At 48.2% G+C, this 14,302-nt stretch overlaps 1 protein-coding gene and 1 long non-coding RNA gene across 2 annotated transcripts in view; one reads left to right on the forward strand and one right to left on the reverse strand.

Annotated features, from left to right (window-relative positions):
* The window catches only part of LOC104848523 (hydroxycarboxylic acid receptor 1), a 3,021-nt gene extending 1,169 nt beyond the window's left edge, over positions 1-1,852 (reverse strand). The window contains exons 1-2 of the mRNA XM_033762681.1: positions 1,823-1,852; positions 9-1,116 (exon numbers count right to left, since the gene is read on the reverse strand). Of these exons, the coding sequence (XP_033618572.1) occupies positions 9-644 (636 nt within the window). The 5' untranslated portion in view covers positions 645-1,116; positions 1,823-1,852. The remainder of the gene's footprint in view (positions 1-8; positions 1,117-1,822) is intronic.
* A 1,143-nt stretch (positions 1,853-2,995) lies between these two features.
* Positions 2,996-7,086, forward strand: LOC104848413. Its single transcript, XR_776408.1, has 3 exons — positions 2,996-3,127; positions 3,262-3,524; positions 6,650-7,086. It is a non-coding gene; the product is annotated as an uncharacterized LOC104848413 (long non-coding RNA).
* Positions 7,087-14,302: the final 7,216 nt, after the last annotated feature.

Here is a 14,302-nt window from a genome sequence, read left to right on the forward strand (position 1 = left end):
ATCCGCGCCTGGCGGGCCAGCTGCCGCCGCCGCCTCAGGCGCCACACGACCTTGGCGGAGCAGAACAGGACGACGCCCAGGGGCAGGAAGAACTCCAGCTGGAACATGACGTCGTGCCAGCCGTTGGCCGACTCCATGATGAAGCTCTCGCAGGAGACGGCCTCCTCCCGCGCGCACAGGTGGCTTTCCAGCAGGAGGTACAGGGTCCCCAGGATGACCAGGGTCCAGAGGGCACAGGCGGCGCCCACCGCGGTGCGGTTGGAGATGGCATTGAGCGCGTGGTGAGGGTGGACGACCTTGAAGTACCGGTCCACGGCCACCACGGTGAGGAACACGATGCTCCCGGCCCGGTTCGTGGCCAGCATGAAGAGCACCAGCCGGCAGGGGACGTCCTCGAAGCCCCAGTGTCTGTGCCGGCGGTAGTAGTCGGTCCGGAAGGGCAGGCAGATCATGAGGAGGAAATCGGCCACGGCCAAGTTGAAAAGGTAAACAGTGCTGGGCTTCCAGGTCTTGACGTGAAAGCAGAAGCCGCACAGGGCGATGCCGTTGCCCAGGGCGCCCAGCACAAAGGCCAGGATGAGCAGCGGGGGCATCACCTTGGAGATGGGGTCCCCCTCCAGGAGGCAGCACGACCCGTTGTCCATGGTGGAGGCGGCAGGTGCCCGCGAGCCGAGCGGCCCCTGGAGTCCCCGAGAGGCCACTGACGCTTATCTGGTGGCTTCCACTTTGGCGCCCAGGGGTGCAGCCAGGGCACACGGGCGAGAGCAGTCACCGTCCCGCAGGGGAGCTGAAGCTGCAGCCTGCAGAGGAAAGGCCCCCGGAGGTCCTTGCTCCGGAGCCCGAGTCACCAGCTGCCTGCCTCCCCGGGAAGCACAGCCCACGGCCCAGCCGGGCTCCGGGATGTACCACTTCCACACTTTGTACCAGTGTCGCATGAAGTGCTGGATCTCTGGGAAGCGTCCGCCGGAGGAGATTCGTGCCGTGGAGGAGTTGCCTGGACCCGGGATAACCTGTAGTTTCTCTTCCTTCAGACTCGCTCTGCTCTGCTCTGCTCGGCTGCTGGAGAGTGCGCACAGCTGCCCAGCACGCAGGGAGAAAGCTTGTTTGTCCTCCCTCCTGGTGGAGAAATACAAACATTTCCTGGAGCCGCTTTCCTCCCCTAACCTTCGCCTGACTGCCCTGACCTCTCTCCATCCCGTGGGGCGCTCCCTGTGCCAGAGAGGGGAGGCTCAGCCTGCAGCCTGAAGCCCAGGGCCACTTCCAGAGCCCAAAAGCTGAGCACTTGAAATTAGGAGGTCTGCAGGGAGAAGCGGCTCTAAGCCCATCTGTTGGGTGTTAGACAAATTCTTTGACAGCACGCAGGAGGCTGAGGCAGGAAGATCCGTAGAGTTTGAGTCCAGCCTGGGCCACATAATGAGACCGGGCTCCAAAAAAGAAAATTTCTTTGAAGATGTCACCCTTCCTCCCCTCCATTCCACCTCCCTACCCTTTGCTTCCTCTGGACTCAGGTGACCAGCTGTACAAACAGCAAAGCCCGCTCGCTCGTCTGCCTCCTGCTCTTGTCTGCCTCCTGGGGAGCCAGCCCTGCTGGGAAGAGAGCCTAAGACTTTTGCAAAAGAGCCTTCAGCTCTGAGTTTTCCATTGGCTGCTCCAAGGAGCTGAGCACATGGTAGGTGTGAGTGTTTTGTTTTGTGGTGGTGGTGCTGCTGGGAATTGAACCCAGTCTTTGCACTGAGGGTGAACCTCAGCCCTCCTGCCTCAGCCTCCCAGAGTGCTGGGTGTACAGGCACCGCCACAGCTGGCGAGGATGCGTTTGTCTTACATCTCAGTCATTGCTGGGCTCATCGGTGGAGGTGGGTGAAGATCTCAGGAGCTGCTGAAGGAGTCTGTCTAAAGAAGTAACGGGTAAAATTAGACTGCATGAAAAGCTGGAGTTTTTGCTACAATTTCCTGTCCTTTGGCTTTAGAGATTATGTGTCTGCCCTAGGCCTTTCAGCTATCAATTTAGGAAAGGAGCTTGGGGGAGGGCACAGTGAAAGAATGCAAACGCCTTCTTCTGCTTGCTGATTAAAATCAATTTTGAGTGCTGGGTCCCAAATCAGTCAATTACATTCCCCACAGGAGGAATTCCTTTTTTATTTAAAAGCCTCCACTAGTACTTTCCAGTCTGTCTGTCACAGTGGCAGATTGTGGTGGCCTGTGGGTCATATCTGATTCAGACTCCTCTTTGGTCTGGCCAACATGTTTTGAAAATCTGGAACAGCCCTATGGAAACCTGACTTCTGTCTTCTTTTAGAAGTTTAGGAGATCTGATGGGTACCATGAGTGGCACACGCCTGTAACGGCAGCCACTCAGGAGGCTGAGACAGGAGGATCGCCAGTTTGAGGCAAGGCTGGGCAATTTAGAACCGGCCCTACTCTAGAAAAGGCTGAGCACATAGCTCACACTGCTCCCTCTGTTTAGTTCCCTGAACTCAAAGACGAGAGAGAGAGAGAGAGAGAGAGAGAGAGAGAGAGAGAGGAAAGAAAGGAAAGAACATAGGAGCTGTGCCACACTGGGTGGAGGTTGTTGTCCCTAGGACCCCACAGGCCCTTGCTCCCCAGTTGGCTCCCTGTCTTCGGTCCCTGTGGGCTTTGGAGTTTGTCAGCTCTGCTCCGGGTTTCAGGTCACCTTCCTTGGGCTGAGACACAAGGGGCTGCAGGCTTCTCCGCCTCCGCCTTTCCAGTGTCACCAGCTGCCACTGTCCTGCTCACACTGTTGTTGGTCTCCTAACTTCTGAGTGGCAGCATCAGCAGCCCCGCATCCAGTTCCCTGTGAGGACAAATCCCAGCTCTTGGCGGGAAAGGCACAGAATCAGGGCCTGCAAATGGTTACCACCCCCCATGCCCAGGATCAAACCTGGGGCACTGCGCCTGCAGGTAAGACTTCTAGCACGGAGCTACACACCGGGCACAAATGGTAAGAAATCCTTTTTGTTTTGTTTTTTGAGACAGAGTCTCGATAGCCTCGAACTCACAGTGACCCTACTGTGCGCTGGGAGCACAGGCGTGCGCCACAGCTGGGCTAAATGGCAAGTGCTCTGTGCTCACGGTTAGCAGAGAGGGTCAGGGATCCTCGTAAACACAAGTGCGTACAAGGACTAACTTTCTGCTCCACATCCTCTGTCTGTCACATCGCTCCCCTCTCCCTTTTGGACTGCAGGGGTGGCCCAGAGGCGGAGGCCTACAGAAAACAGATCAGTTTCTCTTCTAAATCCACAGGTTTCACAATCATGGGCTGATCTCGTTCTGCCCCAGGACTTCACAGAGCTGGGATCTCTTCAGGCCATGCTGCGTGCCTGCTTTCTTTGTGTCAGAATAGAACCTGCCCTGAAATTTACTCCAGACGGACCTAAGGCCTACACGCCATAGCTAAAGCTATAAAACTCTGAACACAAGGCACGCAGGAGAGCCCGTGACAGCACATCTGCCAGTGCTTCCTCCACATGATGCCAAAAGGACAGGCAACAACAACAAAAAAGGAGGTAAATTGGGTTTTCTCAAAATTAAACATTTTTATACATCAAAGGATGCCAGGCCAGCCATGGTGGCCCACGCCTGTAATCCCAGCACTCGGGAAGCTGAGGCAGGAAGATCACTTAGAGTTCAAGGCCAGCCTGGGCTACATAGTGAGTAAGGCCCTGTCTCAAAGAAGGAAAGAGAAAGATTGATTAAAAGTATGGTTACCATATGGTCCATCAATTCCAGTTCTCCGTATACACCTAAAAGAACTGAAAGCAGGGCCTCGGACAGGCATGTGTTTGAACATTCGAGTGCACAGCGGCATCATTTACAATAACCACAAGGTAGAAGCTACCCAGGCATCCATCAGCTGATGAGTGGATCAGCAGTGTATGTTGCATACTCACTGGGGAACACTATTCAGCACTGAAAAGGAAAGGTAACCCTGAAACACACTGCGTGCGACGCGTGGAGGAACCTGGAGGACTTTATACCGAGTGAAATTAGCCAGTCGCAGAGGGACAGAACTCTCTTACTCCATTTATACAAGGTACGTAGAGTAGTCAAATTCATAGAGATAGAAAGTGGAAGAGTGGTTAGCAGGGGAGAGAGGCGAGTGGGGAGAATTATTGTCTGATAAGGATGGAGTTTAAGTTTGGGAAGATTAAGAATCCTTCAGGGGGGAGGACTGCAGTGAGCTCGAGGCCAACCGGGACTACAAAGTGAGACCCTGTCTCAAAAAAAAAATCCTTCAGGGGAATGGTAATGGTAGTTGCACAATAGTATGAATGTGAAAAACCACTCAGAAGTGGTTAAAATGAGCTGGGGAGAGATTTTTTTTTTAAGTACTTAAAATGAGGGCCGGGGATTTAGCTCAGTGGTTTGGTGGCCTGCCTTGCAAGCGCAAGGACCCGACTTCAATCCCCCGTACCAAAAAAAAAAAAAGTACTTAAAATGAGGGCCGGGGATTTAGCTCAGTGGTTTGGTGGCCTGCCTTGCAAGCGCAAGGACCCGACTTCAATCCCCCGTACCAAAAAAAAAAAAAGTACTTAAAATGAGCTAGGCAGGTTGGTCCAGGCCTTGAATCCCAACACACTGGGAGGCTGAGGCGGGAGAATCACAAGTTTGAGTCCAGCCTAAGCAATATAGAAATTTAGTGAGACCCTGCCTCAAAAAACAATTTTTTTTTTGTTTTGTTTTGTGAGACAGGATCTCACTATGTAGTTGAGACTGACCTGGAACTCACTGTGTAGCCCAGGCTGTTCTCGAACTCACAGCGATCCTCCTGCCTCAGCCTCCCGAGTGCTGGGATTACAGGCATGAGCCACCACGTCTGGCTGACTCAAAAATTTTAAAAAGCTGGCACTGTAGCTTAGTGCCAAGGCCCTGGATTCAATCCCCACCACGAAATAAAAGAAAAAGATGAATACAGAAAAACACAAATGGAAGATAAAATCTACCTTGAGCTTCCATTTGCTACAACTGACTTTCCTTTCCTCCTCAGGATCCCGGTGTCTGATGATTCTTTGTCATTCCGTTCTTCTTATGATTTTAGTTCTCTGAAATCTCTTGTCTCTTCTCAGTCACTACATGCTTTTTGCTCCCCCTGCTCAACCACTCTGGGGAAAATGAATCCCTTCCAGCAAAAAGAATGACCCAAAGATGACTCCACCACCTTCTCCCGGAGTAGACTCAGAGTCTGACCAGGACTAGTCCTCCAGCTCCACCTTCCCCGCCCTCTGCCCCATGGCCCCTCTCTCAGGGGCTAGAAATGTAGCGTCTCAGACCTTGGACCAGGCCTTTGGGTCGGAAACTGCCCGAAGCTGTCAGCTGCCTGCTTCTGTGCAGCGGAGTCTAGTGGGCTGAGGGCGTCCAGGGAGCGCTGGGTGTGGCCACAGGCGGGGCAGGTCCAGGCCGAAGCTCTGGTCCTCAGCGGTCAGGGCCCCTCAGCCCCACGGTATGCAGTAGCTGCGGGCTGCACACAGGCAGCACCCTGCTCGGGTTTTGGCCTCTTAAGACTGAGCCAGACAAACCTGCTTACTTTATAAAGTACCCAGCTTCTAGCATTTTGTTGTAGAAATACAAAAGTAGGCTAAGTCAATTAGGTTTCTGCTGTTGTCATTGAGACAGTCTCGCTATGTAGCCCAGGCTGGCCTCAAATTTGTGCTGGTCCTCCTGCCTGGGCCTCCCAAGTGCTAGGATTACAGGCTAAAACAATTAGTTTGTTGTTTTTTGTTTTGTTTTTTGAGACAGGGTCTCACTATGTAGTTGAGATTGACCTAGAACTCACTATGTAGCCCAGGCTGAACTCACAGCAAGCCTCCTGCCTCAGCCTCCCGAGTGCTGGGATTACAGGTGTGTGCCACCATGCCCTGATTGAGACAATTAGTTTTGATTAAAAAACAAAAACAAAACATGAAACAAATTAGACTTTTTGAGGTGGCGCCTTTTTTTTTTTTTTTTTTTTTTTTTTTTTTGCAGGGTCTCTTTATGTAGTTCGGGCTGGCCTTAAATTCACCATATAGCCCAGTCTGGCCTTGGACTCCTGGCTCAGCCTCCAGAGTGCTGGGATTACAGGTGTGCAACACCACACTGGAATATTTTCATTTTATAGGTATGGTTTAATACAGATTAGGAAAAATGCAACTGCAGCTTTGGATCCAACTGGAACTTTCCTCCTAAGACAGCAGGATGAGTTTTGTGAATAGAGGAAATCAAGGAGAATTGTTAATATTTCTATGGGCAGGAATGAAGATTGCAGATAAAATGAAGAACATTGAAGAAGTCAGGGTGGGGGCATTTGAGGGACACTTGAATTTTTTTTTTTTTTTAACACAGGATCTCACTCTGTAGTCCAGGCTGGCATTGAACTTGTGAGAACCCTCCTGCCTCTGCCTCCCAAGGGCTGGGATTACAAATGTGCACCGCCATCCCTGCCTGGGAAGGCATTAGGAGGCGTGGCTTGGAGGGCTGGGAGAATTAAGCACAGGTTTTAGCCCACTCTCCCCTTCTCCAGCCATCACAGTCACCTGGGCATCGCTGCGTCTCCTCTGGCCTCTTTCTAGTGTCCGCGACGTGAGCCATGATGGCCGGCTGAAGCCGCTCCTCATTTTGCAGCTCTTTAAGAAATAGTTTCTCCTCCTCTTAGATTCCACAGGAGAACCAGCAACCTCGGCAGTGCACACCAACCAGGAGGCAGATCACCAGTTCCTCCTCCGCCGGCCTCCAAACCCGGCCTCTCCTGTTTCTCATCTGGTGACACGGGGCCTGGAGTGAGAGGGAATCCTCGGGCGCAGGCCTTGGCAAGTTCGGAGCCCGCGGGCCTCTGTGGGGACCCGAGAGGAGACTCTGCCTTCTCCTAGGCCCGCCAGCTTCCTCCCTTCGCCTTCAGGCTCGACCAGCATCGTGCAGTGAACTATTCTGCAGCATTGGAAATGTTCTCCGGTCCAAGGATTTGACCAACTGTGGATCAAAAATACTCAAAACAAATGCGTCTGTACTGAACGTGTACTGACATTTCGTTTTCTTCTCACTATTCCCTAAATAGGGCCAAATGCAGTGGTGCAAACCTGTAATGCCAGCACTCTAGGAGGCTGAGGCAGGAGGATGCAAGTTTGAGCCCCCTGCCTGGGCAACTCAGCAAGACTGTCTCAAAATAAAAAATAAAAAAAGGACTGGGAATGTGACCGCCCTGGCTTCAGTCCCCAGTGTTGGAAAAAACCCACTTTATTATTAGTTTAACAATATAGGGTGCTGGGCATGGTGGTGCACACCTATAATCCCAGTACTTGGGAGATTGAGGTAGAAGGATTGACAGGAGTTCAAGGCCAGCCTGGGCTTCATGGAGACCTTGTTTTAAAACCCCAAAACAAAAACAAAACAAACAACAACAACAAAACCCAACAAGAAAACGATACAGGGTGACAACAATTTACATACTGCTGTGCTAGCTACAGTATCTAAGTGACAAACCTCCATGGATACCAAGGGACAACTGAGCTACTGTGGGAACCGATTTCTTAATATATTTTAGCTTAACGTTTCCAAGCCACATGTGGTTTGTGGCTACCATATGGGAAGCCCAGGAGGCGTCGCTTCCCCAGCTCCCAAACCCTCAGCCTGGAGACTGGACAAAGCCTTCTTCCTGTGTTCGTTTCTCCTATCACCCACTTACCACACAGTGTGGTCACCACACACTCATGTGTCTGCCCTGCCCGGCTCCCAGCACCCAGCACACACATAGCGAGAGTGTCTTTGTTGTTGTCATTCTCAAACATTTTAATAGCTCTAGTAGGGCAGAGGGTAAAATACACAATTACCAGCACACCGGAAATCCAAGAATTCAGGAGGCTGAGGCAGGAGGATCACCTTGAGTTTGAGGCCAGCTTGGGTAGTGTGTTCAATGCCACCTTGAAATACCTAGAGAGATCCGGTCTCACAAAACCAAAAGCCAAACAAGCAGTCCACAATTACCAAGAGAAACATTAAAAGTAATTGATTTTCTATTGATTAAAAACAACCTTAAAGGAAGTGAAATTCCTGCTCCAGGACCCAAATCATTCTAAGAACTCACCTCCTACGCACCGTCTGATATTTAATCTCCAGATCTCTTTAGAGAAATTTGTCACTGTGGGAGGCAACCTTAAAAGAAAGCTCAGAAGGTTTCTGAAAAAGAAACTCTCTGAAGTTAGAGGTATTCCCAGCAAGTGCGTTCCTGGGATGTGAACAAGATTCAGTGGTCTGGAACTCTCCAGGGATGACGGTGGGAGGCATGGTCTGTCTTTCTTGAAAGATGGTAACGCAATAAAATCCCCCAAACAATAGTCTACACTGACATTAATTCGCAGGTGAAAAAGTCGTGTTTCAGGTTTGTGCCACAGATTAGTGTCAGTGCGTTAGGTGCAAAGCAGTGTAATTTTTTAAATCAAAATTGTGCACAGAAAGCTTAGGAAAATGTAAGTGAAGACATTTTAAATTGAAATTACTCACTTAGTGATTATCAGAGTTCAGCAATTTACCTTCCATATGGAAGGATCACCCATGTCACTGTCCTTCATATAAAGCCTTTTACTGCTTCTTTTCCTCCAGCATTTTATTCCTAGTACAAAAGTTTGAGGTTCCAGTCTGAATGTGACCAGTGCTTTCCAAAGTTAGTTTCTGGTACCCAGACATCTATGGTGTAGGAAGCACTCAATAAATATTTGTTTTGGCTTGGCTTGGGTTTTTTGTTGTCATTGTTGTTGTTGTTTTGGTTTTTTGAGACAGGCTCTCACTATGTAGTTCAAGCCAGCCTTGAACTTACTATGTAGCCCAGGCTGGCCTCAAACTCACAGTGATCCTCCTGCCTCAGCTTCCCAAGTGCTGGGATTATAGGCGTGTGACACCACACCTGGCCCTTGCTTCTTTTTTTTTAAATCTTATTAGTCCATGTTTGCACATGGTGATTACCTGCACATTTACTGTTCTTCAGCTGTGGAGACAGCTGAGAGGACAGCGGGCTGGAAACATTCTGGACACACCTGCCAGCCTTTCCAGGCAGACACTGAGGCTTTGCGGGACACGCCTCAGGCCTCTGTGCTGAGGGCCGGAAGGGGATGTTCCTGTGGGTGGCCTCCTAACAGGTGTGGGGGAACTGTCTGCACCGTATGAATGCAGGGCTCGGCTTCACCAAAACACCTCCCCTTCCCTCCCCTGTGGGAACCTGGGGACGCGACTGCCTTAGTTTCCTGTTTCTGGTCTAACATCAACACAGATGCAGTGGCTTCAGTTATTAATTAATTTTATTTGTTTACTTCGCAGTGTTGAGGCTTGCGCTCAGGGCCTTCACAGTGAGTTACATCCCCAGCACTTTTTGGATTTTTAAGCTCTGAGACAGGATCTCACTAAGTTACTGAGTTGCCTAGGCTAAATTGGTTTTTTGTTGTTGTTGTTGTTACCGGGGATTGAACTCGGATCCTTGCGCTTGCAAGGCAGGCCACCAAACCACTGAGCTAAATCCCTGGCAAGGTTAAATTTAAACATGAAGTCCTCCTGCCTCAGCCTCCCAGAGTGCTGGAATCATGAGCATGTGCCACCACACCTGGCTGCTCCGTCCAGCTTCTGATGACTGTTGGCGTCCTTTCCTCTGCTCTCTGCCTATGTGGTCCTGTCACCTTCCGCATGTGTCTCATAAAGATACCTGCCATTGAAATGATCTGGTTTGGAATCCTCAACTGTGTCTGCAAAGACTTTTTCTAGATAATGCCTTACTCCCAACCCCAGGAATTAGAACACAGACAACGCTCTCAGGAGCCACCATTCAGCCTGCAGTGGTGGTATTTTTGTCATTGTTTGCGTCCTGGGTCCTCTCTATCCAACTGTTTCAAGATGCCATTTCTGGAAAAGAATCACTTATCAAATCGAAGGGGTAAATGATTTGTCATAAGTTTTGCTCCTTTCTGCCAGGAATGGCTGGGCCCAGGAGAAAGCAGGGGACCTGCAGATGGGGAGAAGCCCTCCCAGGGGAGAGGGAGGGTTGCTTCACGTGTTCCCCCGAACCTGACGACCTGACGCAGACTCTGATGAGGAACTTCCTTGACATTTCAACAGGAGCTGTAAAAATTGCAAAGAAGCCCGTGGTGTGACACTCCTGTGGTCTCAGTGGCTCTGGAGGGTGACAAAGGGCAGGGAAAGTTCAAAGCCAACCTGGGCGATTCAGCAAGGGCCTGTCTCAAAACTAAAATGACCTCCTCTGTCTCTTAGACGCTTTCTTTCTCTCAATAAAATTTTCCTACTCTTAAAAAGAAAACAGTGAAAAGGGCTTGGGGACGTAGCTCAGCACTCCCTGGGTTCAATCCCCAGCATCCTACGCAGAAATAACACAAACAGAGGGTTCTTTGAACATGTAAAATGTAAGAAAAGGTTAGAAGACAGGAGAAAACTATGGGTTGAAAGAGATTTAAGAAAGATCGGTGGTGGTTTGTACTCTGACTCCGTTCCAACTGTTAAAAAGTTGGAGATATTTGAGAAACTGAACACTGATTGGCTAATTGAGGATATTAAGGAATCAGTTGAATTAGGTGTGAAGATGACATTTTGATTATGTTTACAGAGAGTCTTGTTTTGTTTTTGTTTTTGTTTTTTGAGACAGGGTCTCACTATGTAGTTGAGACTGACCCAGAACTCACTATGTAGCCCGGGCTGGTCTCGAACTCATAGTGATCCTCCTGCCTCAGCCTCCCGAGTGCTGGGATTACAGGCGTGCACCACCATACCTGGCTCCAAGAGTCTTTTAGAAGTGAATACTGACAAGGGGAAAAAATGAGAACCAAGACTTGTCATGTAGAGGTACAAGATCCCAACAATGAATGGAACTGTACTGTATCCCTAAAATGTACCAATAAACTCAATTAAAGCTGAAAAAAAAAAAAAAAAGAAATGAATACTGGATTGGGTGTAGCTCAGCAGTGGAACATTGCTTTAGCACATGAGAGGCCCTGGGTTCTGTCCCAACCCTGCCACAATTTGGGGCGGGGAGAGGAAAGGAGAAAGACTGGATATGAAATTATATGACATTTGGTACTCGCTTCAGCAAAGTCCAACAAGGAAAAGGAGAAGCAATAGAAAAAGAGAGATTATGAGTTTTAAGGGGCAGGTGGGGTAGGGAATATAAGAAATTATGATGTGCAAAAAAAAAAAAAAAGATGTGCTATGTACTTGTACCAATTCCCCCAAAAGAATGTGATCACTACGTACTGAAAACAAACTAATGAAATAAAAATTTAGCCAGGCGTGATGGCGCACACCTGCAATCCCACCACTCAGGAGGCTGAGGAAGGAAGATCATACTGAGTTCAAGGCCAGCCTGAGCTACATAGCAAGACCCTCACTCAAAAAATGAGAGAAATTTACAAAGAAAAATTTAAAAGAAAAAAGTGAGGGCGGGGATTTAGCTCAGTGGTTCTGCCGCCTGCCTCACAAGTGCAAGGACCCAAGTTCGATGCCTGGTACAAAAAAAAAAAATTAAAGGAAATTGAGAGCAACATGAGTGACTTACTAGTGGGGAATGTGATAAATAAATTATGATGACTTCATTTAATACACTCGTTAAATAATATATAAATTTACAAAAATGCATAATAACATTTATATAACATTCCCTTTGGACCAACTCTGTTCTAAGCAAACTTGCTATGCATATAAAAAGAGGCTACACTGTAAGTATCAACTCAGAAGATGCCCAAGATGCATTGTTAAGTGGAAAAGAACAAGCAGACACATTGTAGTTTATAGTATAATCCATTTTGGGTACATTAAAACAACAGGTTTGGGCCAGAGATTTAGCTCAGTGGCTCTGCCACCTGCCTCACAAGCACAAGGTTCTGAGTTCGATCCCCTGTACCAAAAGCAAACAAAAAAAACATAGATTACTCATACATTGCTGTTGGAAAGGCCAAAGGTTCCTGTGCCGTGGGAAACAGCTTGGCAGTTACTCAAAACCATCAGATTGCCGTATGACTCAGCCGCTCCGCTCCCCGGCACACACGTTCATAGCGGCCCTATTCACCATAGCCAAAAGGCAATGAAGCGGTTTGTTTCATTCCTTAACTTGGCTGGGAGATGAAGCCCAGAATATTTGGTCAGGAATTATGCCAATTGTTTCTGTGAGGGAGTTTTCTGGTTGAGATTAACTTTGAATGAAAACTGGTGAACTCCGGAGTAGCGGTAGTGGTAGAGGAGCTGTCTAGAGACCCTGGGTTTGATTTAGTACAGTACAATATTTTGTTGTCCTGTGTGGCTGGGCATAAGCCAATCATTGAAGGTCTTAGAAGAACAGTCTGAGCCTGATCTCCCCCACCAAGAAGGAATCTTGCCATTGGACAGCCCTCAGGCTTGAGCTGCTGGCCACCCCCTTCTCAAGTCCTGGAGGTTTTGGACTTGTCCGTCTCCACAGGCAATTGAGCTAATTCAAACAGTTTCTCTCTCTCTCTCTCTCTCTCTCTCTCTCTCTTTTCTCTCTCTCTCTCTCTCTCTCTCTCTCTCTCTCTCTCTCCCCCCTCCCTCTCCTTCCTCCTCCCTCCCTCTTTTTCTCTTACATCAACACAGCCTACTAATTCTGTTTCTCCAAGAACCCTGATAATGCAAGTGGAAACGTCCCAAATTATCATCGGTGGATGAGCAGGTAAATATGTTGTGGTAGATACACAATGGAATATTATTGGGGCATTAAAAAGGATCAAGTAGCGACTCATGCTACAACCCACATGAACCTTGGAATCATTATTCTTTATTTATTTTTTGGTACTGGGGAGTGAACTCAGGACTTGCACTTGCTAGGCAGGCGACAGCACCACTGAGCTAAATCCCCGGCCCGTTGGAATCATTATTCTAAGTGACAGAAGCCAGACACAAAATGTCATGTTGTATGATTACATTTATATGAAATATCCGTAGATACATCACAGAGACAACACAACAGTGCCAGAGACTGTGAAGGGAGAAGGAAGAATGAACTGGGTGTGAGGTTCATTTTGGGAGTGACGAAAATGTTTTGGAATTAGAAGTGCTGGTGATACAACACTGTGGACACACTAGAAGCCAATGAGCTTTTCACTTCATTTAGTTTGTTTGGTACCCGGGATCTAACTCAGTCCTTGCACTTGCAAAGCAGGCAGTGGCACGATTGAGCTAAATCCCCAGCCCTGAACTTTTCACTTTAAACAGTTAATTTCACTTTTTTTTTTGAGACACACTCGTGCTATGTAGTTCCAGTTGGCCTTGAACTCACTGTGTATCCCAGGCTGGCCTCCCAGCAATCCTCCTGCCTCAGCCTCTTGAATGCTGAGATTACATACAGTATGTGAATTACAATTCATTATTAAAAATATCTATGTTCAGTATATTAAATTTAAAAATCTGGAATATAAGGTTATGCACTCTAGATTTAGGCTGTCTGGACTTAAAGTTAATCCTCCAATTTATTGGCTGTTAAATCTTATGTAAGTTATTCTCTTTAAAACTCGTTTCTTTTTTCTTTTCTTTTTTTGTTTTTGGGTCCGGGGGATCGAACTCGGGACCTTGCGCTTGGGAGGCAGGCGGTGGCACCAAACTCAGTTTCTTTTTATGCAAAAGGAGAACAATATTACCTAGATCATTTCAGTGTGAAAGGGAAATGAGTCAATCTACATAAAGTTGTTATAGCAGGTGTACAACATAGAGACGTTCTAACTGCCATGATTATTGTCGTTATGTGAGCCAAACTTTTCAACAGTGACTCGATTTTTTCCTGTACAGGTCCGTATTGTCTGCAGTGCGCATGCGTGGTGCCGGGGCGGAGCCCAGGCTCTGCCTCAAAGCCTCTGCGGCTGGGCTGTATTATGTTTATAATAAACTATGGTAGAGAAGTGCAAATCAAAACTACATTGAGATTTCATCTCACCCCAGTCGAATGGCTGCCGTCAAAGCTATTTTTTTAGAAATGCTGGCGAGGATTTGTGGGGAAAAGGAACACTTTCGGCACCGCTGGAGAGAATGTAAATTAGGACAGCCACTATGCAAATCAGCATGGAAATTTCTCAGAAAACTAATAGAGCTTCCACATAATCCAGCCATGTCACTCCTTAGTATATCACCGAAGCAATTAAAGTCAGCATACTTTGGAGACACCTCACACCCACGTTTATTGAGGCACAGTTAACAACAACCAAGATGTAGAAGGAGCCTATGTGTCCTTCAACAAATGAACGGATTAAAAACAAACGAACAGGGATTTAACTCAGTGGTACCACGCCTGCCTTGAAAGCAGAAGGTCCAAAAAAAAAAA

The sequence above is a fragment of the Fukomys damarensis genome, unplaced genomic scaffold (assembly GCF_012274545.1).
Source record: "Fukomys damarensis isolate Sample0158 unplaced genomic scaffold, DMR_v1.0_HiC HiC_scaffold_12, whole genome shotgun sequence".
Lineage (NCBI taxonomy): Eukaryota > Metazoa > Chordata > Mammalia > Rodentia > Bathyergidae > Fukomys > Fukomys damarensis.